This window comes from Euwallacea similis, chromosome 2, assembly GCF_039881205.1.
Source record: "Euwallacea similis isolate ESF13 chromosome 2, ESF131.1, whole genome shotgun sequence".
NCBI classification, from domain to species: domain Eukaryota; kingdom Metazoa; phylum Arthropoda; class Insecta; order Coleoptera; family Curculionidae; genus Euwallacea; species Euwallacea similis.
This window is the reverse complement of record NC_089610.1, coordinates 5373151-5395722: the sequence shown is the minus strand read 5'-3', so window position 1 is coordinate 5395722 and position 22572 is coordinate 5373151. Positions and strand designations below refer to the sequence as shown.

General features: G+C 36.8%; 4 protein-coding genes across 5 annotated transcripts in view; 1 reads left to right on the top strand and 3 right to left on the bottom strand.

Annotated features, from left to right (window-relative positions):
• Positions 1-14601, bottom strand: part of dlp (dally-like) — a 33699-nt gene extending 19098 nt beyond the window's left edge. The window contains exon 1 of the mRNA XM_066402164.1: positions 14228-14601. Coding sequence (XP_066258261.1) covers positions 14228-14417 — 190 coding nt within the window. The 5' untranslated portion in view covers positions 14418-14601. The remainder of the gene's footprint in view (positions 1-14227) is intronic.
• Positions 14602-15917: 1316 nt separating this feature from the next.
• Positions 15918-16964, bottom strand: ND-B8 (NADH dehydrogenase (ubiquinone) B8 subunit). Its single transcript, XM_066404607.1, has 3 exons — positions 16805-16964; positions 16591-16697; positions 15918-16076 (listed from the first exon to the last, which is right to left on the bottom strand). Exons 1-3 carry the CDS (start codon positions 16885-16887, stop codon positions 15994-15996), a joined length of 273 nt encoding a protein of 90 aa, XP_066260704.1. The 5' UTR covers positions 16888-16964; the 3' UTR covers positions 15918-15993.
• A 187-nt stretch (positions 16965-17151) lies between these two features.
• LOC136419285 (probable pseudouridine-5'-phosphatase) lies at positions 17152-19336 on the bottom strand. Of its 2 annotated transcripts, none has more exons than XM_066405504.1 (4): positions 19114-19174; positions 18013-18237; positions 17580-17784; positions 17152-17512 (listed from the first exon to the last, which is right to left on the bottom strand). In XM_066405504.1, the coding sequence occupies exons 1-4, from the start codon at positions 19169-19171 to the stop codon at positions 17311-17313; spliced, it is 690 nt and encodes a 229-aa protein (XP_066261601.1). In that variant the 5' UTR covers positions 19172-19174; the 3' UTR covers positions 17152-17310. The 2 variants fall into 2 exon arrangements, with proteins under 2 accessions (XP_066261601.1, XP_066261600.1); XM_066405503.1 differs by lacking the exon at positions 18013-18237 and adding an exon at positions 18264-18482 and having other exon boundaries at positions 17155-17512; positions 19114-19336.
• A 744-nt stretch (positions 19337-20080) lies between these two features.
• Positions 20081-22081, top strand: LOC136419388 (galactoside 2-alpha-L-fucosyltransferase Sec1-like). The gene is made up of 5 exons (XM_066405671.1): positions 20081-20093; positions 20148-20375; positions 21226-21428; positions 21482-21690; positions 21736-22081. Exons 1-5 carry the CDS (start codon positions 20081-20083, stop codon positions 22079-22081), a joined length of 999 nt encoding a protein of 332 aa, XP_066261768.1.
• Positions 22082-22572: the final 491 nt, after the last annotated feature.

Sequence of the window (22572 nt, the reverse complement as noted above, 5' to 3'; positions counted from 1 at the left end):
ATCGCATGAATCTTGATGGCGACATGTTGATAACGTGCTCGCAAAGATTCATTGACTCAACTTTGTGATATGAGAATCAAGGGTTTTGTAAGAAGATATTTTTTAATTTTCAAATTTTACAAGTTATTTTCCTGCCGGGGAGGGGGATAGAAAGGGACTGATACCTCCTCCCCCTCTTCCATATGCCAGCTCCAATCTTCGGGCAAATGCTTTTAACATTTTTGTCAATACCATATGAACGTTACTTTATGCAGGAAACTTCTTCAGTTCAATCTTCCCTCCCGTTATTTACCCCATTACGAAACAAGGCACAATTAAGCGACATAGAGCCTTATTAAAGCGTTAATTTTTTTCGTATATCGCAGATGACAAATTGCAGAACCGACCTCATGATGCACGATCGGACGAACTCATTACAGACGTTATGATTATAATTAAATCCTTATTCTCGTCTCCAACATGTTATCGATCTAGGTCAATTAACATTGCATTACATATTTATTAGAATCCGAGATGGAAATGCATACAGGAAATACAAGAGGCAATTAAGAGGAACGAACTTTATACATACATACATACATACATACATACATACATACATACATACACACACACACACACCGAGACTGTATCGTTTCTAAACATAGAATTTTGCTTCCGTCGGCATTGCTTGATAACGCATTTATTGATTAGTAGCGGTTTATCAGTTTCCGATAAGCTTTTTAAATATGGCAACCGAAATGTGCGTCAATGCTGATATAGGGAGTTCAAACTGATAAGTGAAATTTGCAGTACGCTCATGTTAACGCAACTTTAATTATTATTTGAGATATTAAGTGGTCTTTTAATAGTTTTCTTAGGTAAAATATCTCAGAAGTACCAGGCCGTTTACTTTACATCTTGTAATCATTTCCAGTATTTCTCATCAGGTTTTTTTTTTTTAATATTTTTCCAGCATCTAAGTAAAAAGGGTTTGTTCAGGCAGAACGGGTGGCATGCTGAGGGCAATAATATGTAAGTTTATATGAGATGGTTCAATAAAAATGCGATCGTCATGTGTCACAACTTTTATGAATATTTGACATTGTCAATTGACAATGACGCATGCCAATTAACAATGAGACATGTCAACGTCAAACCGCACCTTTCTGCACGAGTGCAGTTTACCGTACATGTGCGTGTAAACACTACTTTATTCAAAAAATAACATTAGTATTAAAACGTACGAACTCGAAAAACCAACGGAATTACGGTCGTATAAATGCATAATAAATATTTTAAAATTTGACAGTAAAATATTGATCCTATTGTTTCGGCTGACATTGCTATTTGTATAGTTTACGACGATTGAATTGAATTGGATATTAATGGCCGCGTCCCCTAACTATAGAGCGGACCAGCAAAACCACACAGAACAAGTTAAGATACAAATTTAGTCGAATCAGGGAGGGTTGCAGCTGCAGAAACTTCCTCATTATACAGCATGGTAACTATTACGGTCCTCACTATTGAGATCTCAGAAAAGGGTGACCCTTGCAAGGTCTGTCTCATGACGCAAGCAATAATCCAACAGCAAATTTGTTGTAACTTTTGAACTTCCTCTTGAACTTTCAACCTTTTGATCATCTCCTACTCGCAATTGAGCGCGACATAGGCAACCAGACATGCAGAACACAATGCCTGAAAATCTCATGTGTGGTTTAAAAAAGTGCAAAAGCAAACATTCACGACAAATTGATGACATGGAGACTTGTCTGTCTTGGCCAATATTTGCTTTATAATTTACTGAAGGAGCAGTAGTCATTATTCCGGTAGCAGAACTGTTATAGTGATTTGCTTGAACGTTCTGTAATGGAGTTGTCCTTCAGGGATCAATGTTACTAAGGACCCATTAATCTACTGCCTTCGAGGGAATAATATTTTCCTATCTATCTCAAATGAAGAAAAATTGCGCCTAAAAAAAAGTTAATGATGGTTGCGGAAAATCGAAACGTCGGATTTCAAATATTCTTGAATTCCACATTGTGCAACTTTGTCCCAACTTAACCTCGTATCTTTTATGGTTACCAAGACTTTTATGGTTGAGCTTCAGAAGCGAACACCCTGTGTATGTAAGGTATTTTGAAGATGTCAATGTAGCAACAGTGATGAAAGATCGGGTACAGGAGAGGAAAACTGTTACCTCGAGTCGGGGCGAACGAGGAGATTTCTCGTCTTCAGAATAACAATAAAGAAACTTCTTCATACGTATAAAACAAACGCGATTTTATGAATCTCAACAGATATTTAAAGCTGAATCTATCTGTACAGTTTTAACATTTCAGGAAATTCCACTACTAATGAAATTCCACATTTTTGGACGAAACCGTTTAGGAACACCGCCCGTCCATTTTCCAATAAAATTAATCTCACTAATTTGATTTTAATGGAAAAAGTGAACGCGGCTTGTCTTATAGACATCGAGGATAAAATTCCATCTTCAAACGCCATCAAATTCCATTTCATTAGGGTCTTTCCATAACGACTTTGTCGAAGGCAAATAAAACACGTGTCACTAACGGTTTTATTACTTTTTAAAATCTGAGCTTAACAATTTTTCATGCTTCTATCTTTGATGGAGGCAGTTTCTTCTTCGTACGCTGGATGGTGGCTTTTTATATATACTGCATGACATAGAAAAGGGAACACTTCATGAAAATGGTTTGGTTAAAATGATTTTTGGTATGCACGTTTCTTATACTAACATTAGTATATCGTTAAAGAATTAACCAAATTCGATGGTTAAAATCCGAAAAAAAATTAATATGTCAGCCCTCGTTGTTTATGCACTCTTGGACACATTTGGGGATAATTTCAATGAGATAATCGATTTCCTCTTGAAGGATCTCATTCCAGGTTATCTGTACAAAGTTACAGAGCGCCACTACAATACCCCAAACATGTTCGATTGATGTTAGGTCTGGAGATCGGGATGGCCAAGGTAATAAATTATCTTCATTTCATTAGAAAAACTCCATAGTAACTCGAGCCATATGTGGTAGTGCATTACCTTATTGAAAAACTAAATTGCGAAGCGTTTTGAGGCAGGGCAGACTATGCTGCTCCAAAACTTTTGGACGTACCGTGGGGCGGTCACATTGCCTCTTTTGTAGTTGCACTTTTGAGAATTAAAAAACACCTAAAGTTCCTGATAACGCAAAACGAATGCAATAACATAAATGAAAAACGGATTGTTTTTATACACCAAAAATTATTTACATCAAACCATGTGTAGGGGGTGTCCTTTTGTCCAAGTCGGGCAGTATATTTATATGAATAATTAATATATTTTTTACTTTTTAATATCTAAATGCATTCTTTATGTTTCGTACAGAAAAACTTATTATCTTCATTCTAGTTTAATTGCTTTATAAACTAAAAAAATTCTACAGTCAACAAGGACCGAGATCACCAGCCAACGAAATCGATAACCTTCATAGGGATTCTAGAGCGATCTTAGAAAGATTTCTCTAATTGCTAAGGGAAAACCTTTGAATCAATGCAGGGCTTCTCAGTTTAATAGATGAAAAAAAAAAACCTTTTTAGAGGCCTTTGCTGCTTAGTTTGTAGTGCGTGAGGAAAAACAGTCAATAACTGTTTCCCCTCTTTACTGAAACGGCCATAAATTATTCGTTGCACGCGCAATGTTTTGATTCCAGTGGATCGTTTACCTCGTTACACAGAAATCCAACTCTAATTAAAGGATTACTGAGCTGTTAAATTTAACTTTATGATGAAGCTTCCTGATAAATTTTTTCTTTACTATAAAAATTTCAGGGCTTAGAAATTCTGGGGAGTTGATCAACGGCCTTTTTACATACGAAAATATTGGTAATTATTCGTAATTAATTTAATTCGCAAGTTAATTTAATTAATTAAAATTAAAATTAAATCAATTAACCTGAAATGTGAACTCAACGTACAAAATACATCAGCAAAAGGACGATCCTCTTAATTCCAATTTTCTAGCTGAATGTCTTAATTGACCTGTATAAAGCAAAAGTTAATTAATTTCTGAAAACCAAATCCTACTACTTAGCGAGTTTTAAGTACCTTAAATTAAATGAAAGTTAAAAGAAAGTCGCAATATTTGGCCCTCAGTGGTTTAGATCAGAGGTCGGGGTCCACCTCCGATCCACTTTGAGGTTATACATTTTGTTATGTACCCCGATGCAGGGAGATAGGTTTGGTCAACAAAAACGCGTTGGTTCTACTAGTCGCTACTATAATCAACTATTCTGGTCGAGATTCTATTCGGAAGTGGGTGTTTTTACCCTAAAGCTGTATTTATGTATATATCTAATCAAATAGAAGGGTGATTACAAAACTAATTACTATGCAATGTCTATTAGAAAAACCCCGGACCTTGGCTTAATTACTTTATCTGTGGGACCAAGGTTAAGTTAGTATTATTGGTTGGGCCAAAGGCCGAGTTAGTACAGAATAAATACAATTCTTCATGAGAAATACAAATAAGCTCGAACGTCAGTTAATTTATCCTAATTCATAAGATAGATACATTACAATTTTTTGAATTTCGAAACTCCGAACTTTCCAACAATTCTCTTGTTCTCTAGGACATTTTAAATCTCTAGTCCCCCTCGAAGTCATGCATTTTCCAAAAAAACCTCTTTCAGTTTCAAGATTCAAGATTTTCAGTGGCTTCTTTGTAGCAATGTTTCTGGGACGCCCTGTATACGCTACAATTCCCTATCGAACCTACTTACTTGCGAAACCGCAGACTCTACGCTCATGCGCGAAACTTATTTTCTACACTCGTTATAGAATACCTATTCCATTCTCGTTGTAATTGAATCGTCTTTTTTCCTGCATTGGCACCATCAATCCGTCGCGAGATAAAGCACAGGCCCTGGGGATAGTGTTTGTGGAAGTTTGTTTTAACTGTTGAGATAAAGCAAGCATGTAGAAGATAGACTTATGAGACAGGGCAAAATAAACAAACTGGGAACGGAATGTAAGCAAAGCGACGCTGGAATCTGTTGTCTGTAAGTCCATATAAACCGAGGAATAACTTCGAGTACACGAGAGCTTGTTAGGTGCAAAGAGAACATTTAGAATGCGGTTTTTAGTTAAGCCGGATACTGAACTGCAGTAAGGGGTTTCTAAAAGTAGATGCCACTCTAGTTAATGATATTCTGCTTGTTGTGTTGATATCAGAAATGAGAAGAAGCGACAGGTATACTCGATCAAACATACTTTTACGGTTTGCCAGAAATTTCTCTGGGGATCTTATATATGCATTGAAATCGATGTTGGAGTCCCCTCACGAGGATCAATGCAAAAATGAGAACATTAATTAACATTTGGAAAGCCGTCAGAGATAGATGTAGGAATTATTTAGCAGAAATTATTGAAGGAAAATGGTGAAACTGAAAATGAAGTAATATACAGGATGTCCCATTTAATAGAGCAGAGTTAAAAACAAAAAAAAAACAATTAAAAATCCAATAGTTCCAAGTCGGGACATCATGATGGCCATAATATTCAATACGTCGACATCGACGTGTAAAATTTCTATTCGAGAACTCTCTTACAAACATACGCACCTTTCATGAGCCAATAACGTTGTCTTAAGGCTAGAGGCACATACTCTAAAATAGAGATAAGATGCTTCTTAAGATGCTCAAAGAAGTTAGATTGTATCCATTACGAAATAATATTCCATATTAAGCAGTGATGGAATAAGCTCGTTTTAAAATTAATTTTAGAATCGACATGGTACTTTCTTACGTACGTTCAAATTCGACCCTGCTCTAATGCGAGACCGCAACTAGATTATTTTAGCTCCTCTCAAGTGGGCCGCATAAATATTTATTATCATTGCTGACGGCATTTATCCAACTATGAGCAAGTTCAAAGAAGGAATAAACTGTAAAGTGATGTAGCAATCTGTAATTACCGTTAATGCCCATTTGAAGATTTACATAGCAAACAGATAACTAGAAGGAAACTTACTGTAGACTTATGTAACGGGCCATCATTAAAAAAACTGAAATGTGCGTCAGAGGCATGTCTGAGATAAATTTATCTAGTGTCCATTGCCAATGTTAGATAGTATATGGTTTAATCAACGCCCTACGTTTACGGTTCACCGGCTACCGAAAGGTGCTTTTTAACGATCACCCTTTGTTTTGGGCCTCATTTGAGTGGAACCGAAGAACAATACCTCTCAAGACAAGTTGTGATAAAAACTTGATATCTGAACTTCCCTAGAAGTTTTGCAACAACAATAAGCTATTTCTAGAGTGTTCTCAAATCCACGAATTCACGATAAACAATGGCAAATCCTCGCCAAAACCCACAAATTCATCATTCCCACAGACAATACAAAAACTAATATACATAATAATATATCATTCTTATTATAAATTCGAGACGAGGTTCTATTTATTTTGACTTCAGGAGCGAATGATCTTCGCCATATGTGAAATTTATGAGCCTAATGAATTGTTAGTAATTTATTAGTGTTGGACCTTTAATACTATGAAGGAATCTGTTTAGTTGGGCTGTAACAGTAAACGTTTAGTAATTTAATTGAATCTTAATTTGTGTGGGTGAAAACTAAAACTGGTTCTATTATTAGTGCAGAGAACGTCTGAAAATGTCGCTCAAACGGATATATTGATTTGAGATTGACTGGAACAATGGAGACAGACAAGCCGGCACGCTCACCAGATCTTGCCTTATTGGATTATTATTTACGTGGAACTTTGAAACATAAAAAAGGATCTTTTTAAGATCAATGCAGGATTTAATAAGACACAGAGCTGTGCAAGAAGATAGAGGGTGAATCCTTTTTCACTCACCATATTTTGGTATATTAATTTTTACCGAAAACACTCTTTCTGTATCCTATTTTAATTGCTCAGAAATCGTCTGAATAAAAAAGTAAAAGACTCAGTCAAAGGGATTCAGAGGGTAAATCCTGCTCTGAAATAGTCAGTTCGATATTCGTCGCAGTTTGTAATTGATTCGAACGCCCGAGGTGGCGGAAATGCAAAGGGATGGAAGGCAGGGACAGGAGCAAAAAACGACCCTTCGGATTGCTCGACAAACATAAAACGCCTTTTAATTTTTTGTTCCATAAGTGATTTACTCAAGTATCTATACAGATGAAATCTCAAAGTGGTTCAAAATTGCTGTTGATGTTTTTTAAGTTTTGAGGAATGGCGCCCTTGGAGGTTTTATGCGAGGGAAAAATTTAGGATAGAATTTTATATTAGTATGTGAGAGTATTGATTTTATTATGGCGATGCTTTGGGGGTTCTATATTTGCTTTGAGAAATATTGGGGCTTTCAGTGTTAGACTCGCTGCACGCGCTACAAGCAAAGGTAATAGTGTTTTACCTACGATTTCTAAAAAAATAACGAACAAAACGTAAAGAGCATCTTACGCACGATAAACCAAACGCACGAGGTGAAAATGGCGATGGGTGGTTACATAGCTGCTGACAGTACGGCTGTCGGGTAAATGACTGTTAACAGTACGGCCACCGACCTTATGACAGTTGACAGAACGGCTAGTAGCGTATGCTAAAATATCGTAACTTCTAATAACTCGGATATAACCATAAAAGGCTTGGCAATCATTTTCCATATTATACCGGGTGTGGAGTTCAACCATAAAAAATGCAAATCGGTTAAATTGGGGTAAAGTTACGCAATTTGGAATTCAAAAATTTGAAAAATCCGACGTTTCGATGCTCGTCACACCATCAACTTTTTTATTATGAACCCTACCTTGGATTTTCACATTCTTAAATTCGGTGTTATTTTCCCGATTACGATGATGCGTCACATCTGAAGTCGACAATGCGATAAAACTGTCGTTTCCATCGTGAAATTTACGAGTTGAATTTACTAGAAGTTTTTTAATTTCAAAGAACCTCAAAGCAGCCACGTGAGTAACAAATATTTAAATGGTTAAGTCTTCCTCTTAAATATTTGCCAAACGATAAAAGTATCTCTTTGTAGTTGGGCGCGCTGAAGCGACAAATACCACCGAGAAGAGGGGATTAAGAATTCCAAAAGGAAAACCGAAAGCAGATAAAGAATGTTTGAGTTTACGGTACCTCGCGCTGGCGTTGGCCTGAACCGGCGACAAAACATCTTCATTAAAAATAAAAGACACCGACCACATCGGAGTTGAACATTCACTTTAGCTTCATGACAGTTTTTGATAAGACGAGTTTTGAAGAACCTTAAAAACAGCTGCGTACGTCCCAGAATGAGCCGGTGAGACTTCGGAATCCGGTATAAGAAGCTTTAAACAGAGTTTCTCGTAATCGCCAATCAGCAGCTGCCGGTTAGGCAGTAACTCATTTTTCCGCACTCGCTTGCAACTACCAAATCTATAAAATTCGTTATGGGTTCCGAAACTCATTCAATTTATAACTGCATTATGATTTACAGCCACACCGGTCTCACTATTCCAAATAAACATAGGAAACACGTGTTAAGCTGAAATTAGAAACGGAAACAATGCACGTGCCAGAGCTCTAAAATATCCCTGGAAAATGCCTAAACAATTTCTCCATAAGCTCCTATTGAACTATTTTTGTGTTAATTCTTTTTGTTTAGTGAACTGTTTTTTTAACAGATTAACACCAGGAATAGTTTTTTATTTTATTTTTGAGAGTGGCACCAGTAGAGGTTTTTGGAGTTATAGAATTACGTACCATTCTGACTGATATCACCGACAACGATAAATTTTGACAGAGTGGCGAATGCGCTCCGCGAAAAATCGACAATTTCTGTAAATATCACCCTGTAGATATTTAACTTGGTTAATATGCCAAAATGTGTCAAGCGTCATAGACAATCTGCTTTGCAAATTTCATTGAACCATCTCTAAAAAACTCTAGGAGCTGCGTGGGAAATATCACCGGCAACGATAAATTTTGACAAAATGGCAAATGCGCCCCATGGAAAATTTCCTGGGTTTTGACATTGACGTGGGTGTGGCAGCAGAGCCACCCTGTGTAACATCAAAGGCGATGAGGGTCAGGATAGAAATGTGTTACCAAATAGTGGCTGGCTATAGTTCTCCAGTAGTCGGCCGGAGAATAAACTATGGATAATTTTGGATAATGAGTAAAGCAGTTCTCGATCGGGACTAATCAAATATAGTGAGAATTATTTTTAATGCTGCCATTGAGCTATTTGGAGCTTCCCAGAGTTTTAAGAGGTTCGATGGAAAAGAATGGACGACGAATGATTGAGCAAACCCTCAAACCGCCGGATTTCAATGGGGTTAAGGGTGAGCAAATTCACACCCCCTTTATTTTCTTTTTTCACAAGGCCCTGAAGGGTTCTATTCATAATAATCCATCCTTTTCACTGAACCCCTCATTGAATTATAAATGAATCACTCCACATTATTGCCCCATAATTTCTGAATTTTATGCCACGAGCGGCTTACAGCTTTCAGGTCTTTACGTCTTACCTATATTTATTAAATTCCTGGATTTTCGCGCAGGCGACTTCAAAGGAAACGTTCAAATGTGGAAATTGTGTAAAATAATTCAGATTTTTCCAGTTAAAGTTACGTGTCGAATCGAATTTCGGCCGAAGGCACCGTTCAAATTTAGTGAATAATTTCAATGAATGTAACAGGAAAGCGACTTCAACGTAAATAAACAGGGAAGGTCCAAAAGAAATAAGCTGAGGCGCAACCATATTTATGGAATTCGCAGTTCTCCATCGGAGTAGAAGAAAACTGAGGGAGGAAAAGTTAGTTTTTAGAAGATGTAAACAGGAGGGTGATTCGGGAATACATTACTAAGAGGGGCAATTTTTTAACGAATTTCATATTTAAATTGATTGATGTGGTATACCGAGAGTTCTTGATGCCACGGACAGGAAAAAATCGAGGAATAAGAGAAAAAAAATCGGCCGAATCTGCAGAATTTTTGGTTTGTGGCCTAATAAACTTGAAGATCGCGTTAAACCTATAACACTGAAGAATGTTCTCATGTTCACTGTACTAAAAAATGCTGGGCAAAAAGTAGATGACATACTTAAGATACAATAAAACATGTAGTCACGCGAACCAAATATGCAGATAATCGAGTAGGGTTACATAAAAATGATTTTTCCCCTACAAGCTTTTAAAGGGCATCATTACCGGGTGCGGTTTAATGCCTGTAAAATGCGTTTCTTCGCCCTTTTTCTATAAAAGGCCAATAATGATACGTATATATATATTTACCTAGCGGACTAATGGAGCGCAATGTCGCCATCATCCCCCATTGTTGTTTTCTTTACTGTTACCTAGGAAACGAATGTCAAATGAACCGTCACCGTTAACTATTGACACATTTGAAAGGTTGGAAATTCGACAAATGTCAAACTTGTGTGTCAATTTTTTAACCCCACTCCTCTAGTCAAGGCGACCCAAGATTTTTAATAAGTTGGAACAGCATATATTATATCGACTCTGTTGCCACAGTTATATCCGGTTTTCGTGCGATACTTTAGTTCTTTTATTCCACCTTTATTCAATTCTACTGCGGTCCCGGCGCGGCTTTAGTGGCTGTTTTGAATTTATTGAAAGTAAACTGATGCGTTGGAAAATGACTTTAAACGCCATTACTCAAAACCTGTGGATTTCATCTCCGTGAGGTCCTGCCCATATAATAAACGAGAACATGACACTCACGGCTGTCCCATAGGAATTCCAGAAGAAACAGAAACAAGGGTCTGCTTAACAAAGGGAAACAACACGCCCTCGTGGTGGCAACAATCAAAAAATATTTACTGTCTCCTTCTTTTTGCTCTTCCTTATTACCTGTTTCTCAGTGCCCCTTCCGAGGATTTTCGTGCACCCATCGACCTCCTCCTTGTCCGGTGATTTACACGAAATGGAAGTGAAATTTAACGCTTCATATATAGGGAGTCCGCTTAAGCCACTAATCCGCACCAGAAGACCACCTAGACGTTTATGGGTAGCTTTATGGGTTATTTTCTGGCGGTAAATAACGCTCCGCTATTCAGAGGCGCCCTATCGTATTACCGAAATATTTGCTAAAATTAAGTTGTAAAATGAGGGAGACAAATTTGCCACATGTTGTCGCCCAGCCGGCGGAGCAGAATGAGATGTTTTGACTTCTAATGTTACGCTAATGAGCACTTTAATATGGTACGAAGATGACGTAGTTTTCGCGCAAGAGCAGATGGAATTTAATCTGCCTGTCATTAAAGTTCCTAACTTCACTCGCTCTGGGAAACGCTCGACAACTCCCTAATAAAACTTGACAATCGCTCTTGACACCCATTTGTCAAATTCGGCCATCCCCCTTTCCATATGTTGGATAGGGAAAAACATCTCCATTGTGGCAACACCAAAGAATCTTAAGGTTTATTTTGCATGTTCGATGACCATGTCGTCAAGTCCAAACAGGAAACATTTTAACTGTACTCTAAACATCCCTCAAAAAAATCCTTTGATCTTGCCGGGTTTTATTAATGCAGGTAGGCAGTTCCAGCGGCGTTACTAATGCAGTGTCCAACTAACGAAAAAGGCAAAAGAAGGTGAAACTGAAAGGCGCTGCGTCTTTTCAACGTTTCATAATATAGCAAAGTAATACCATTAATTACCCTCGCCTCTGGTGAGCAAGTTTGCACCCCAAAATTACTAGTATCTAAGCTGAAGCCGAATTTGACAGACAAATAATTTCAGTAATTGTCAAATTTCATAAAAGATGTGCTAATTTTCTGCGCGTTTTATTTAATAGGTGAGGTTAGAAAACCAGCACACATTTAATAGAACTTGACATTTGCTGAAATTCTAACCTGACTTATGTGTCAAATTTGACAACGATCACTGTTACTCTCACAAGCACCACTTTTCCACATCTTAACGAGTTTTTTTTAAATTGGGAAATCCAATATCTAGCATGACCACATGATACGTGACTCTTGATGAAGTTAGGTTTAATATTTCATTATGCCTGCTCGCAAGGGTCAACAATTCGACGCATCGAATGAGCTGAAACTGCAGTATTTGCTATAAATGTTTTAAGTCCAAATCGCATTGTTCATTCTGTTTAGGGTCACTCACCTTGAAATACGCAGTACCTTTTAACACCGAGAGTAACACGACCGTAAATAATTTTATTCCCTCTAATAACGTTTGCATTACTGAAAGCATGAACTATATATGAACTGAATAATCGTGACTTATTGTTTCTTTGACACGACGATGATTATTGATTGAATGCATTGTGCAAAAAGAATCAATGAAAGTACTATGATAATAATAATTATTTATTATTCTCCTCGTTATTATTTGAATTGCTGATGGTGATTTACATATCATTAACCAGTCTAGAGCTCAGTCTGCTGGCATGTTAATAACAGACTTGGCTAGACTATTAGACGTCGCAGTATTTCAGGTCCCGTCCAGGTTCAGCGAAGAGTTGTACATTCTCATAGAACGTCAGTTTCCAACTAAAAATACTGAACAAATGACCACTTCCAAGCGGTCCAGAGTACTGAAATGGTTCCGCCACTATGTAAGTAATTGAAAATGATTGACACTTTGACAACCAGGCGCCGTTCTTTTGTTTCGAAATCGTGATGACTGTCTGACATGACCTGTCAAAGTCAAAAACGTGACTCGCTTTATGAAATAGTGGAAGTTGTTTTCAGGTTAGTTACACAGGATGTCCCAGAAACTTTGGTACCAATCAACACTGAGCGATTCAGCTAAACTTACCTTAGTGGAAACTTGCTTTATTATAAACATTAATACGATTATTATCTTTTATAAATTCATGAATGCCGGGTGTCTCTAAGAACTGGTTCTCTCCATTATCTTTCTCGTTTTTCGAGCGATTAAAATAATTTTTTTAGACTATGTGTTTGACACGTGACTGCATTAGATGAACTATTGGTTACACCAATACTTGAATTTTCAATTAAATTAAAATTGAAATTAATATTTAAATATTTTTCACAGACTTGATTGCTGAAATCTTATTAGATTTACCAATTTTTATTTACCCCACCATAGCTCCTCAAAGTGGTCAGGAAGTGCTAGTGAATTTGCTCTCATATTTCTAGAATTTAACCAGGGCACCTAACCTCTTTCCATATAAAATTCCGCCTAGTCAGTACTGGAATTTGCGGAACGGCTATTTAAACACAGATTTCGTGTTTCTCTGTAAAGCAGCAAATTATTATGCTTTCTGCAGCGTTGTAAAATTAGACAGTATATTATCTCCATTGATAATTATTGTTTATTTAACATTAAGGTTCTTAGCTTCCTTAATGAGGATTATATTATAATTTGGGGAACATAGTCAAATGAATGGAAAACTACTTTGGGAGATGAGATCAAAAGGCCTTTGATCAGGATTTCTTTTACCATCAAAGAGATATCGCACACGCGTTGCAAACAATATTCCTTATGCCACTAATAATTTCTGATAAAATATCAGAAAACCAAAATCTAAGGGCTCTTTACGCCTTCAAAAAATTAATGCACCAAAATATGTGAAAAAAGTCGCATGCACTTTATTAACGTTGCTATAGGCAACGGGGATAAATTACATATAGATAGATACATAATGCAGGGCATGGGAGGTTTGCATATCTCCCATATGAAGAAAAAGTCATATTTTTACTTCTATAGAGAAAAATCGGTGCAAATAACTTTTTGGGCCTCCAATGAAGTTAATAATGATCGTTCGTAAGATGGGCATTAAATATAAATTCACAAATGGCAATAATCTCGGAATTATTGGTTCATCAACAAAGGAACCTAAAGGAATGTCAAAGGTGCATCGCGCAATGCGCAGTGCAAAATTTGTATCTAAGTTCATGATTGCATTGACAAGGATTAACGTTACTCCTATATTCTCTGACCTATGTGTCCAAACTGGAACTGGATAAGTAATGAATTAACCTCACTTTTAAGTCATAAAGCTTAAGTGTCGGAGATAAAGTCGTGGATGAGCGTAAACCGCTGGATTATGACAGGAGACATAAAATTGGAATTATGCAGATTTTTTCCAATTTTGAGCGTTTGCAACTCATAAGGCAGTGCCCCTATTAGAGAACAATGATTGTCAATATTCGCAACAATGCAGATTTGCGGAACAATAAACATTATTTCAAACAAACCATAATACACTGAAATGGAGAAAAATTAATCAAAACGTACCAGTTTGAGGAGTATCATTAATTCCCGGAGTGATATTAGGAAGCTTGGGGAGTAACTCATCAACTTTAACCGATTCGCACTTGTTCCCGTTCAGAGGGGTAGCGAGGCCAGCCGCGACCGACGACAGCACAAAAAACAGAACGACACCCTGTAACCGGTGCATTTCGCTTTGCACACTATCAATCCTCATCACAGCCAATAACTAATTTAATTGATATAAGCGTTCACCATCTGAGTTATTTACTTGAGAACCATCGCGATTATATTCATCGGTTGACGGTTGCTAAGGCACAGTCGTCTACCCTCGACGATCCGGTCACGTTTCCGTATTCCTGACAACTCGCCGATACGAGAAACAAGCGCCGAGCGGTCCGGTTTTCAAACAACCTGAAAAATGTGCAAACGCCGCCAATGCGCAAGCGTGGCGCATGCCACGAACGAGTCTTAATGTCATGTCGATTCACTCTAGGTTACGGGAGACCTCGAGCCGTCTCTCTTTGATAAGGCCAATTTGGCTCCGCCTCTGTTAGAACGTAGTGCAGCGTTGCCGAGGTCGCGGCAATTACGGGTAAACAAGGAATTAATTTCATTAATTTGCGGACTCAAAGCAAAAACGCCCGGAGACGGTTTCTTTGGATGAAGGCCGCGATTCCGATGTAAGCAGCACCGACCAGAGCGGCGCGGCGGAGATATGTTGCTAACAATTGTTTATGTATATTTAAACGATGCCGATCTCATTTAAGCAGAGCCGCGCAGCGCAGAGCGACCCGACACCTCGCGGCAAATTTTTTACGTCTCGGGGAGCGTTGGTTCGCTGCACTGATGCTTTGCGGCGCTCTGTGCTGCGCGTTGACGAACAAGTGGGAATCACCAAAGGGCCAAAAAACAAACAGCGTTCGTCCTGCTGAAAGTCGCGTAGAAAGCGTACGAAATTCGCCTCCTTCTAATCTTACGCGAAATATATCATCAACCCAGTGCTGTCGCTTTTTTTTCTTCTTACTTTCATGATGTATAGCAGTTAAAAAACACCGGACCACCTGACGACGATGTAGAGTTCTTCATTGTCACGCGAATACAAATTTTAAAAAATCTGCAGATTCGCGATCGCTGCCAGTTCAATATGTTGCTTAGATGGGAATCGGCCTAAACTGAGTTTACCCAACAGCAACCTTCATGGGCGATAGATCCTCATGTATCGATATTCGCCAGCGTTACGTCACTCGCTCCGGAATTCTAGTAGTTGTCGGTTTCACAATAATATCGCACGAAAACTGGATTTTCCTGGATTACCGACGTCAATGTAGGAATGAAGTGCGTAATATAAATTATAGTTACCTAACAGCTGTACTCAGACGCGTTTAATCGCCTCCGATTCGCCAGCATTTTGAACTAAATAAAAACACCCGAGGACGATTTCCTTGGATAGCCGAGTTTATCCAACAGCAAAATTCACAATCACCTGCTGATCATGCATTGATACCGATTTTAATATTTTAGTCTGGTCAAAGAAAAGTCGCGCTGACCATTTGAGGCACCCTCTGTTTAGTCATAGGGTCATTTATTTGATTACTCTCGCAATTAAGTGATAACTGTGTAAATAAGAATTTAATTACGAGAGTAATTAAGGCCTCACTGTGTAAATGAGTATTGACCACACTAGTATGTTACCATTAAATTTCCACTTCCATTTTTAGGATTTTTATTTAGGTATTTAAAGTATCTAGGTACTACCACTAAATTACATATAACACATGTCTTCAATTTACTTAATTTGATACTGTCTTGATTTTGGACAGTACATCTGAGGAAGATAAATCTTTTAGGGAAACTGCCTTTTCTTTGCCTTGCTCTGAAATATCCACAAAATCGCAGGTATAATAAATTCCTGTGAACTTAAATGGTTTAGAATTTAACAATTTTAAATTATTGGAAATAAAGGAGATGTGCATGCTCACATGAAGGCCCTGTACACCCTCACGAGGTGTTCCACATATGGGTTGCTGGATTTCTCTGCTTTAAACCCTGGTTAGAGTGTGTTTATATTTGACCAATTTTCTACACTGACGTAAACAACCGATTACATTGAAAAAATCACAATGCTACTACATCAAATAGAAACTGTCACATTAACACTGACAGGCACTATTCAATGACAGTCTAGAAGATAAGGGAATGCTTCATTGCCGCAGAATTTTCTCGGCATGACTGTAATTTGTCATAAAAATTCAGGCACAAAACAAAGAAACCCAGTAAGTTGTGTATCCAAGACTCTTCAGTTATCTTATCAAATTCTTCAACTTATGGTTGTAATAGAAGGCATGCCTGCTTTCATTCTATAATACAAATCCCAGCAGATTTCTTACCAAATCGCGCCCATAATTTCGGTTCAATTCCTGAGCATTCCCGTATTAAAATTGGAAATTTGGGATTGCTCGATTTAAGGTCAACATAGTATTTTTCAATGAACTCTCTGAAATGTAAAGAAAATATGTGCAGAAAATAGTTAATAACAATAAATAAAGAATACAATTATGTAACTGTTTACCAAATAGGATAATCTTCTTGGCTTTAACCTACCGTACTCCTTTGCTTGTGGGGCTTGTTTGACACAGGTGGATCCTCAGTTCTTTTAAAGCTCTTGAAAATTTAATCGCTGACATTCTTCTTGATAAATTATAAGAACTTATTCAGTTTATTTAATTAATTTTCCAATTATTAAAAGGGTTTTAGATTTTTTCAAATTTCCATAATAATCATAACCTCAAATCGTCAATGTCAACTTCATCAAAGTTGACATTGCGTTTGTTCCATTTTTAGGAACTAGATGGAGCTATCAAATTCATATATTTATTAGACATATATTTAAATTTTAAATACAATATAGACATCTGCTTAACTAAATAATGAAGCCCTAGAAGGGACACAAATTTCGAAAATCGATCTACAGCTACTCTTCTGTTTTTCTGAAACAAAAAAACAACAAAATGATAAACATATTTCCACCATTTAATTAAAAGAAGTTCACGTGTTTTGTCTCACGATTCTACTTTCTTTCGTTCACTAACACTCAGTCAACCTCATTATTATAAAGGGGGGAGGCCGAACTTTTCTAAAGGCGTTTCATCTACAGACGATACAACAAATGATGCTGCCTCACGAAGCTCCATTGGAATGTTTTCATCTGGAACCATGATCACTTGCATGCCAGCACTGATTGCTGCTTGAACTCCATTTGGAGAGTCTTCTAATACTAGACATTTTTCTGGATTAGGTTTGTCCGGAAATCTGTGTAAAAGCAAAGGCGTACTATTCACATCATATCTTGCTTCTCAGATCTTTTATTGTGCCTCACCTAGCTGCAGAGACGAGAAATATGTCAGGCGCAGGCTTGCCTTGCTTCACATCTGGGTCACTACTTCCGCATACTATATGATCAAACAGCTTAAACAAGTCCTTGTGTTGTGCAGACTTGAGTTCGAAACTCTCCAAGGAAGATGATGTCGCCACTGAGATAGGAATGTTGTGCTTGGAAAGGTGACGGATTAATTTTTGTGTTCCTAAAGTATTAGCTGATATCATTTAACGTATTTTATTATTATTACTTTGTTTTGTTTTATAGAAATAGACGGTAGTCGATATAACTTAAATTATTTCGGCTACATGTAAAATTATTCATGGGAATAATATATATATATATATAATGTAGTGACACGGGCAGGCGATACGTTAAGTAACAAGGGATAAAAAGACAAATAAAAAAATTAGTTCACAAAGCAGTGAAATACCTGGCATAAGTGGAACGCCATGTTTAGCAAAGAAACTGTGTGAAAGATTGCGAAACTCTTTCCGAAATTCTTCTACCGGCATGGGAATAGTCATTTCAGTTATTGCGATACGTGCAGATTCGCGTTCAACAGTACCAGTTACTTTAGCAACTATGTCATTCGTGTAGTTTTTCCCAAAACGCCTGGCGATTGTGGCAATAGCTCGTTTATATGATCCCTCAGTATCTAAAAATAGAGCCGAAATTACTCACCAGGGAACACGGTTGGATTCGCCAAAACCACTTGGTATTCTTTGTGAATTTCAGTGTCATATTCTTCCCATGTAATTGGTAGGTTAAGTTTGTTCACAATGTACTTGGAAGCTTCGAATCGATGGAGACCCATCATTCCTGCTTTAACTTCCCAGGTGAAAGTTCTGTTGTATTTGTTTAAGACATTCTGCACTGCTTTAGTGTACAGAGGTTCTGTGTCTATAAAGCATTTGTTATACTCTTATATCCTTGCTGTTTTCTAAATACTTAGTTACAGTAATGTGCATATTTTGTTATTTTCTCAAACAATTTTATTGTGAAACAGATTTCATAATGCTACATGTTTTACAGTGTGCAATATCAAGTCACAAATAAAACAATCATTCTTTTTAAACATTATTACCTGTTAACTCAGAAATGAAAAAGAACGAAGCTATATTCATATGAGAAACTGAGTCTTGATCCAAGTAAACCTGATTATAAGATCCAAGTTATTACTTTGGTAAAATTGTCAGGGCTTTGATCTATTAAACAAGAGTTCAATGAGATTTCATATGCACCAGAACCAAGTGAAGTTTCTCATTGAACTCTCTTAATAAATAAGACTGTTGCGATAGTTCCCATGTTTGTGTGGAACAGTTCTTTAACCTCCACAAAGTAGATATTGACTACTAATAATGTTCCTTCAAGCTAAATTATTTGAAGTTTGCTTTTTATGCCACTTTATTTGCAATTCTCCCACTATTTATCTTACTTTTTGATATTTTGGCGGCAAGAAGTAAGCAGCATGTAATACCCAATAGTATCTATCTGATTTATGTGAATGAGAACATTTCTGGAGATAACTTACCTAAAATTACCCCATCCATATCAAAAATTACATGAGAAACTTGCCTAAATTTCGCCATAATTTTATTAAAAGTTTTGTATTTTATAGTGAAATATATTTAAAAATAAGCAAAAACTATTGAAAACCTAAGGGAAGACAGCTCATTACGAAATTTTATGAAACTAATATTAAAAATAAAAATTAAATTTAAAATTAATCGATGTCTTGACAAAATTGCACCTAACCTCAAAGTCTTCTTCTTGTTCTTCCTGTTTGCAAAGGGGCGACTCATATAAAAACGATGAAATATAAAGCTACTATAACAAGTTTTTGCGCATGCGTATGGTTTGAGATATTGCACTAATAAAATAATGTCACGTGACATTCTATGTTTTATTTTCCGCAATAAATAATTTTTACAGGCGGCTGAAAAAGTCACGTTTCTAGAAAAGACCGCATTTATCTATCAAATTGATTGGATAATAATTTATATTTTTTTTGTTATGAGGGAAATCAAATGCGTTCGTAATAGTAAAATTGAACCCCTATATATTCGTAAAGATGCGATAAAACAGTTATGTATCAGCGCTTTTTGCCTTTAAAAAAGGCAGACAGTATCTCCCTCATGTTTTTCAGCGAATTTTTTAATCGCCCTATAAATAAGGTACTATTCATATCGGATATTAAATATTCGAAGGGATTACAGATTACGAAAATTTTCGTATTCTTCGATAAATGTTTCCTTATCGGTTTAAGCCAATAACAATCCCATGTGTCATTACATTGTTAAGCGCAGAAGATATCGATGACGAGATTTAGAAATTTTGAACCAAAGCAAAGTTTACAGTGATACGTTTCCTAGACAACTCATCAAATTCGACTATAATGGTTTCAAGAGTTGCAATTTTCTTAAACATAATAGTATTCATGGGCTTTCTCTCAACTTTTTGCTATATATTTTCCCTTAATTTATTTCCAAGAATAACTGATGATCACTCAGTGTATAGTAAGGACACTATCTTTTTATTTTCTATTTCCTCTGATTAATAATGCAGTACAGGAACTGGCGTGGACACATAGTGATTTGAAGGCATCGGAGAATTACACAGAGTTGACGATAAAAGAATCAAAAATGAGGTTGAACGTGTCATCGTATAGAGATTTAAATGATTATTTGTGTGTTTGGGTTCCACAAGTGTCGAAAGAGAAGACCAACACTTCTGTAGAAAAAAAGCGCTGTCCTCGAAAGGGAATTGTTTCGTTTATGGTGGGAGGCAGAATAGGTAAAATTATTTTTTTAAAACCATATAAATCCTATAATACAGATTGTTCTAAAAATATGCTAACAAACTTTAATGGCAGGTGGGAGATATCAATACGAACTTTTTCTTCAATAAACATATGCTCGCAAATCAGCCGTTTGAGCAAAAAAGGCAACACGTTTTTTGTCATTATAAGCACTTTTTGTTCGTGCTAGACGTTGTTTTGTCGATAAGTAAACAATGGCTTACAGTAATTGCTCAAAATGTTGACCATTTGCTTCAATACAAAAATTACATCGTCCGGTCATTAACTTGTGGACCCTATGGAATATTCCGGGAAAATGATTCTAAATGCTAAAATGTGTGTAACTGGCCAATATTCTTGCTAAGAGATCTTCTTTATTACGCATAGGTATTTCGTAAACCAGATATTTGTGATAACCCTAAAGGAAAAAATCAAGAGTGTTAAGATCAGGAGAATGCGCGGGCCAGGCTACAGAATCAATGAATGTCCATTTTAAATACAAATTTTGACTTAAAAATCAACAAAATTAATGTTTCTATTCCAAAAATTAAAAAAAATTGGTATCTTTGGAATGTCTAATTATGATACAGAAACGTTTGTGTTCCCAACAACAAATATAATTGAAACAAAAAATATTCTTCGAAAGACAGCGATGTCCAACTAAATTAAGAATAAATTTAGTTATTTGATATAACTAAATATTTTATTTGCTCCACATCCTAGCACACAGGAGCTTTTGCGAGCATATGTTTATTACAGAAAAGAAGTTTGTATTTATGTCCTCCACTACCCCCTAAAATTTGTTGGTATATTTTTGGGACACCTTGTATATTATAAATGCTGTAGGGAATCAAATTTGGGAGTATGCCACTCTTTGGAGCATCGCCTATAAAACTGGGCTTCAGCCCTTTTTACCCGGTTGCGTTAAGCGCGAACTAAGTGAATTGTTCGACAAACTCTCTATCTCAACTTTAGACTCTATTGCCCATTGTCCCTTTAATCTCAATAATACTGTGGATAATATGAACCACTGGATATCTATCAAACAGGTTTTTAGTAACCCATTCTTTGCGAATGATGATAAACACCTTAAGCATTTTAGAGCATAATCACTCCTCAATTTATCTTCCATTTGCCAATAGTTTTGCCTAACTTGGACTACTTAATCAACAGAGAGTTCGTTTTAAAGGAAAAGCTTCGAGATAAAGCTCAACGACTTCTAATACATGCGATACAGATGCTACCTGCTTTGGAATATACCTTTGTTGGAGTTCATGTGAGGCGTACGGACTATATCAAATATTTACAAAAGTGAGCCTTTATAGAAACTTTAACTATTAATTCTCATACTTTTAGAGTATATAACTCAATTCCAGCATTTCCCTCTTTCTTTTACCGCGCAATGGACTTCTTCAAAAATAATTACCAAAATTGCCTTTTTGTGTATGTCAGCGATGACCCTCAGTGGTGTTTTAATGAGTTTGGCGGTTTAAACGACGTTGTTGTGATCTCATATCAAAGGAACAACACCCCAGCTGAAGATATGGCGATTATGGCAGCATGCAACCACACCATATTTGATTACGGCACCTTTGGTGAATGGGGAGCCCTCTTGGCAGGAGGAGATACAGTGTTCAAGAGGATGAAGCGGAATATTGACAGACCTACAAGGAGTTTAGAAAACTGGTTTTTGCTGGATTGATCATGGAAACTTATCTCTATTGTTTGGAAAGTCTTCGCAGATTTTGAGAGAGAACTACATTGCACCAACTCAGAGAACTATAACTAATAGATCATATTACTTGAGAACTTACATTCAATGAATTCCTATTTCAATTATTTAAATTACACATTATATACAGAACGCTTTTTACATATGCTTGTACTTACCCTTTTGCTGCGAACCTACTTATCAGTTATAGGCTTGAATGCAGATTAGACTAAATATGGCAATAGTCTCTGATACCAGTGAATGAGTGTACCAATTCCTGTATTGCAAACTGCAATTTCTAGTTCTTGGAGGTCACCTGCAAGACTTAAGGAAACCAAGCAAAAAACACGGTTTTCATCATAGATGATTGACCCCAAAAAAATAGTACTATCGGAGGTGCCATTTATCTGTGTTGGGGGGGCCAGATCCTACATGGGACTTACAGGCAGTGAATAAGCTCGGTTTAACCCAAAATTAGCGAT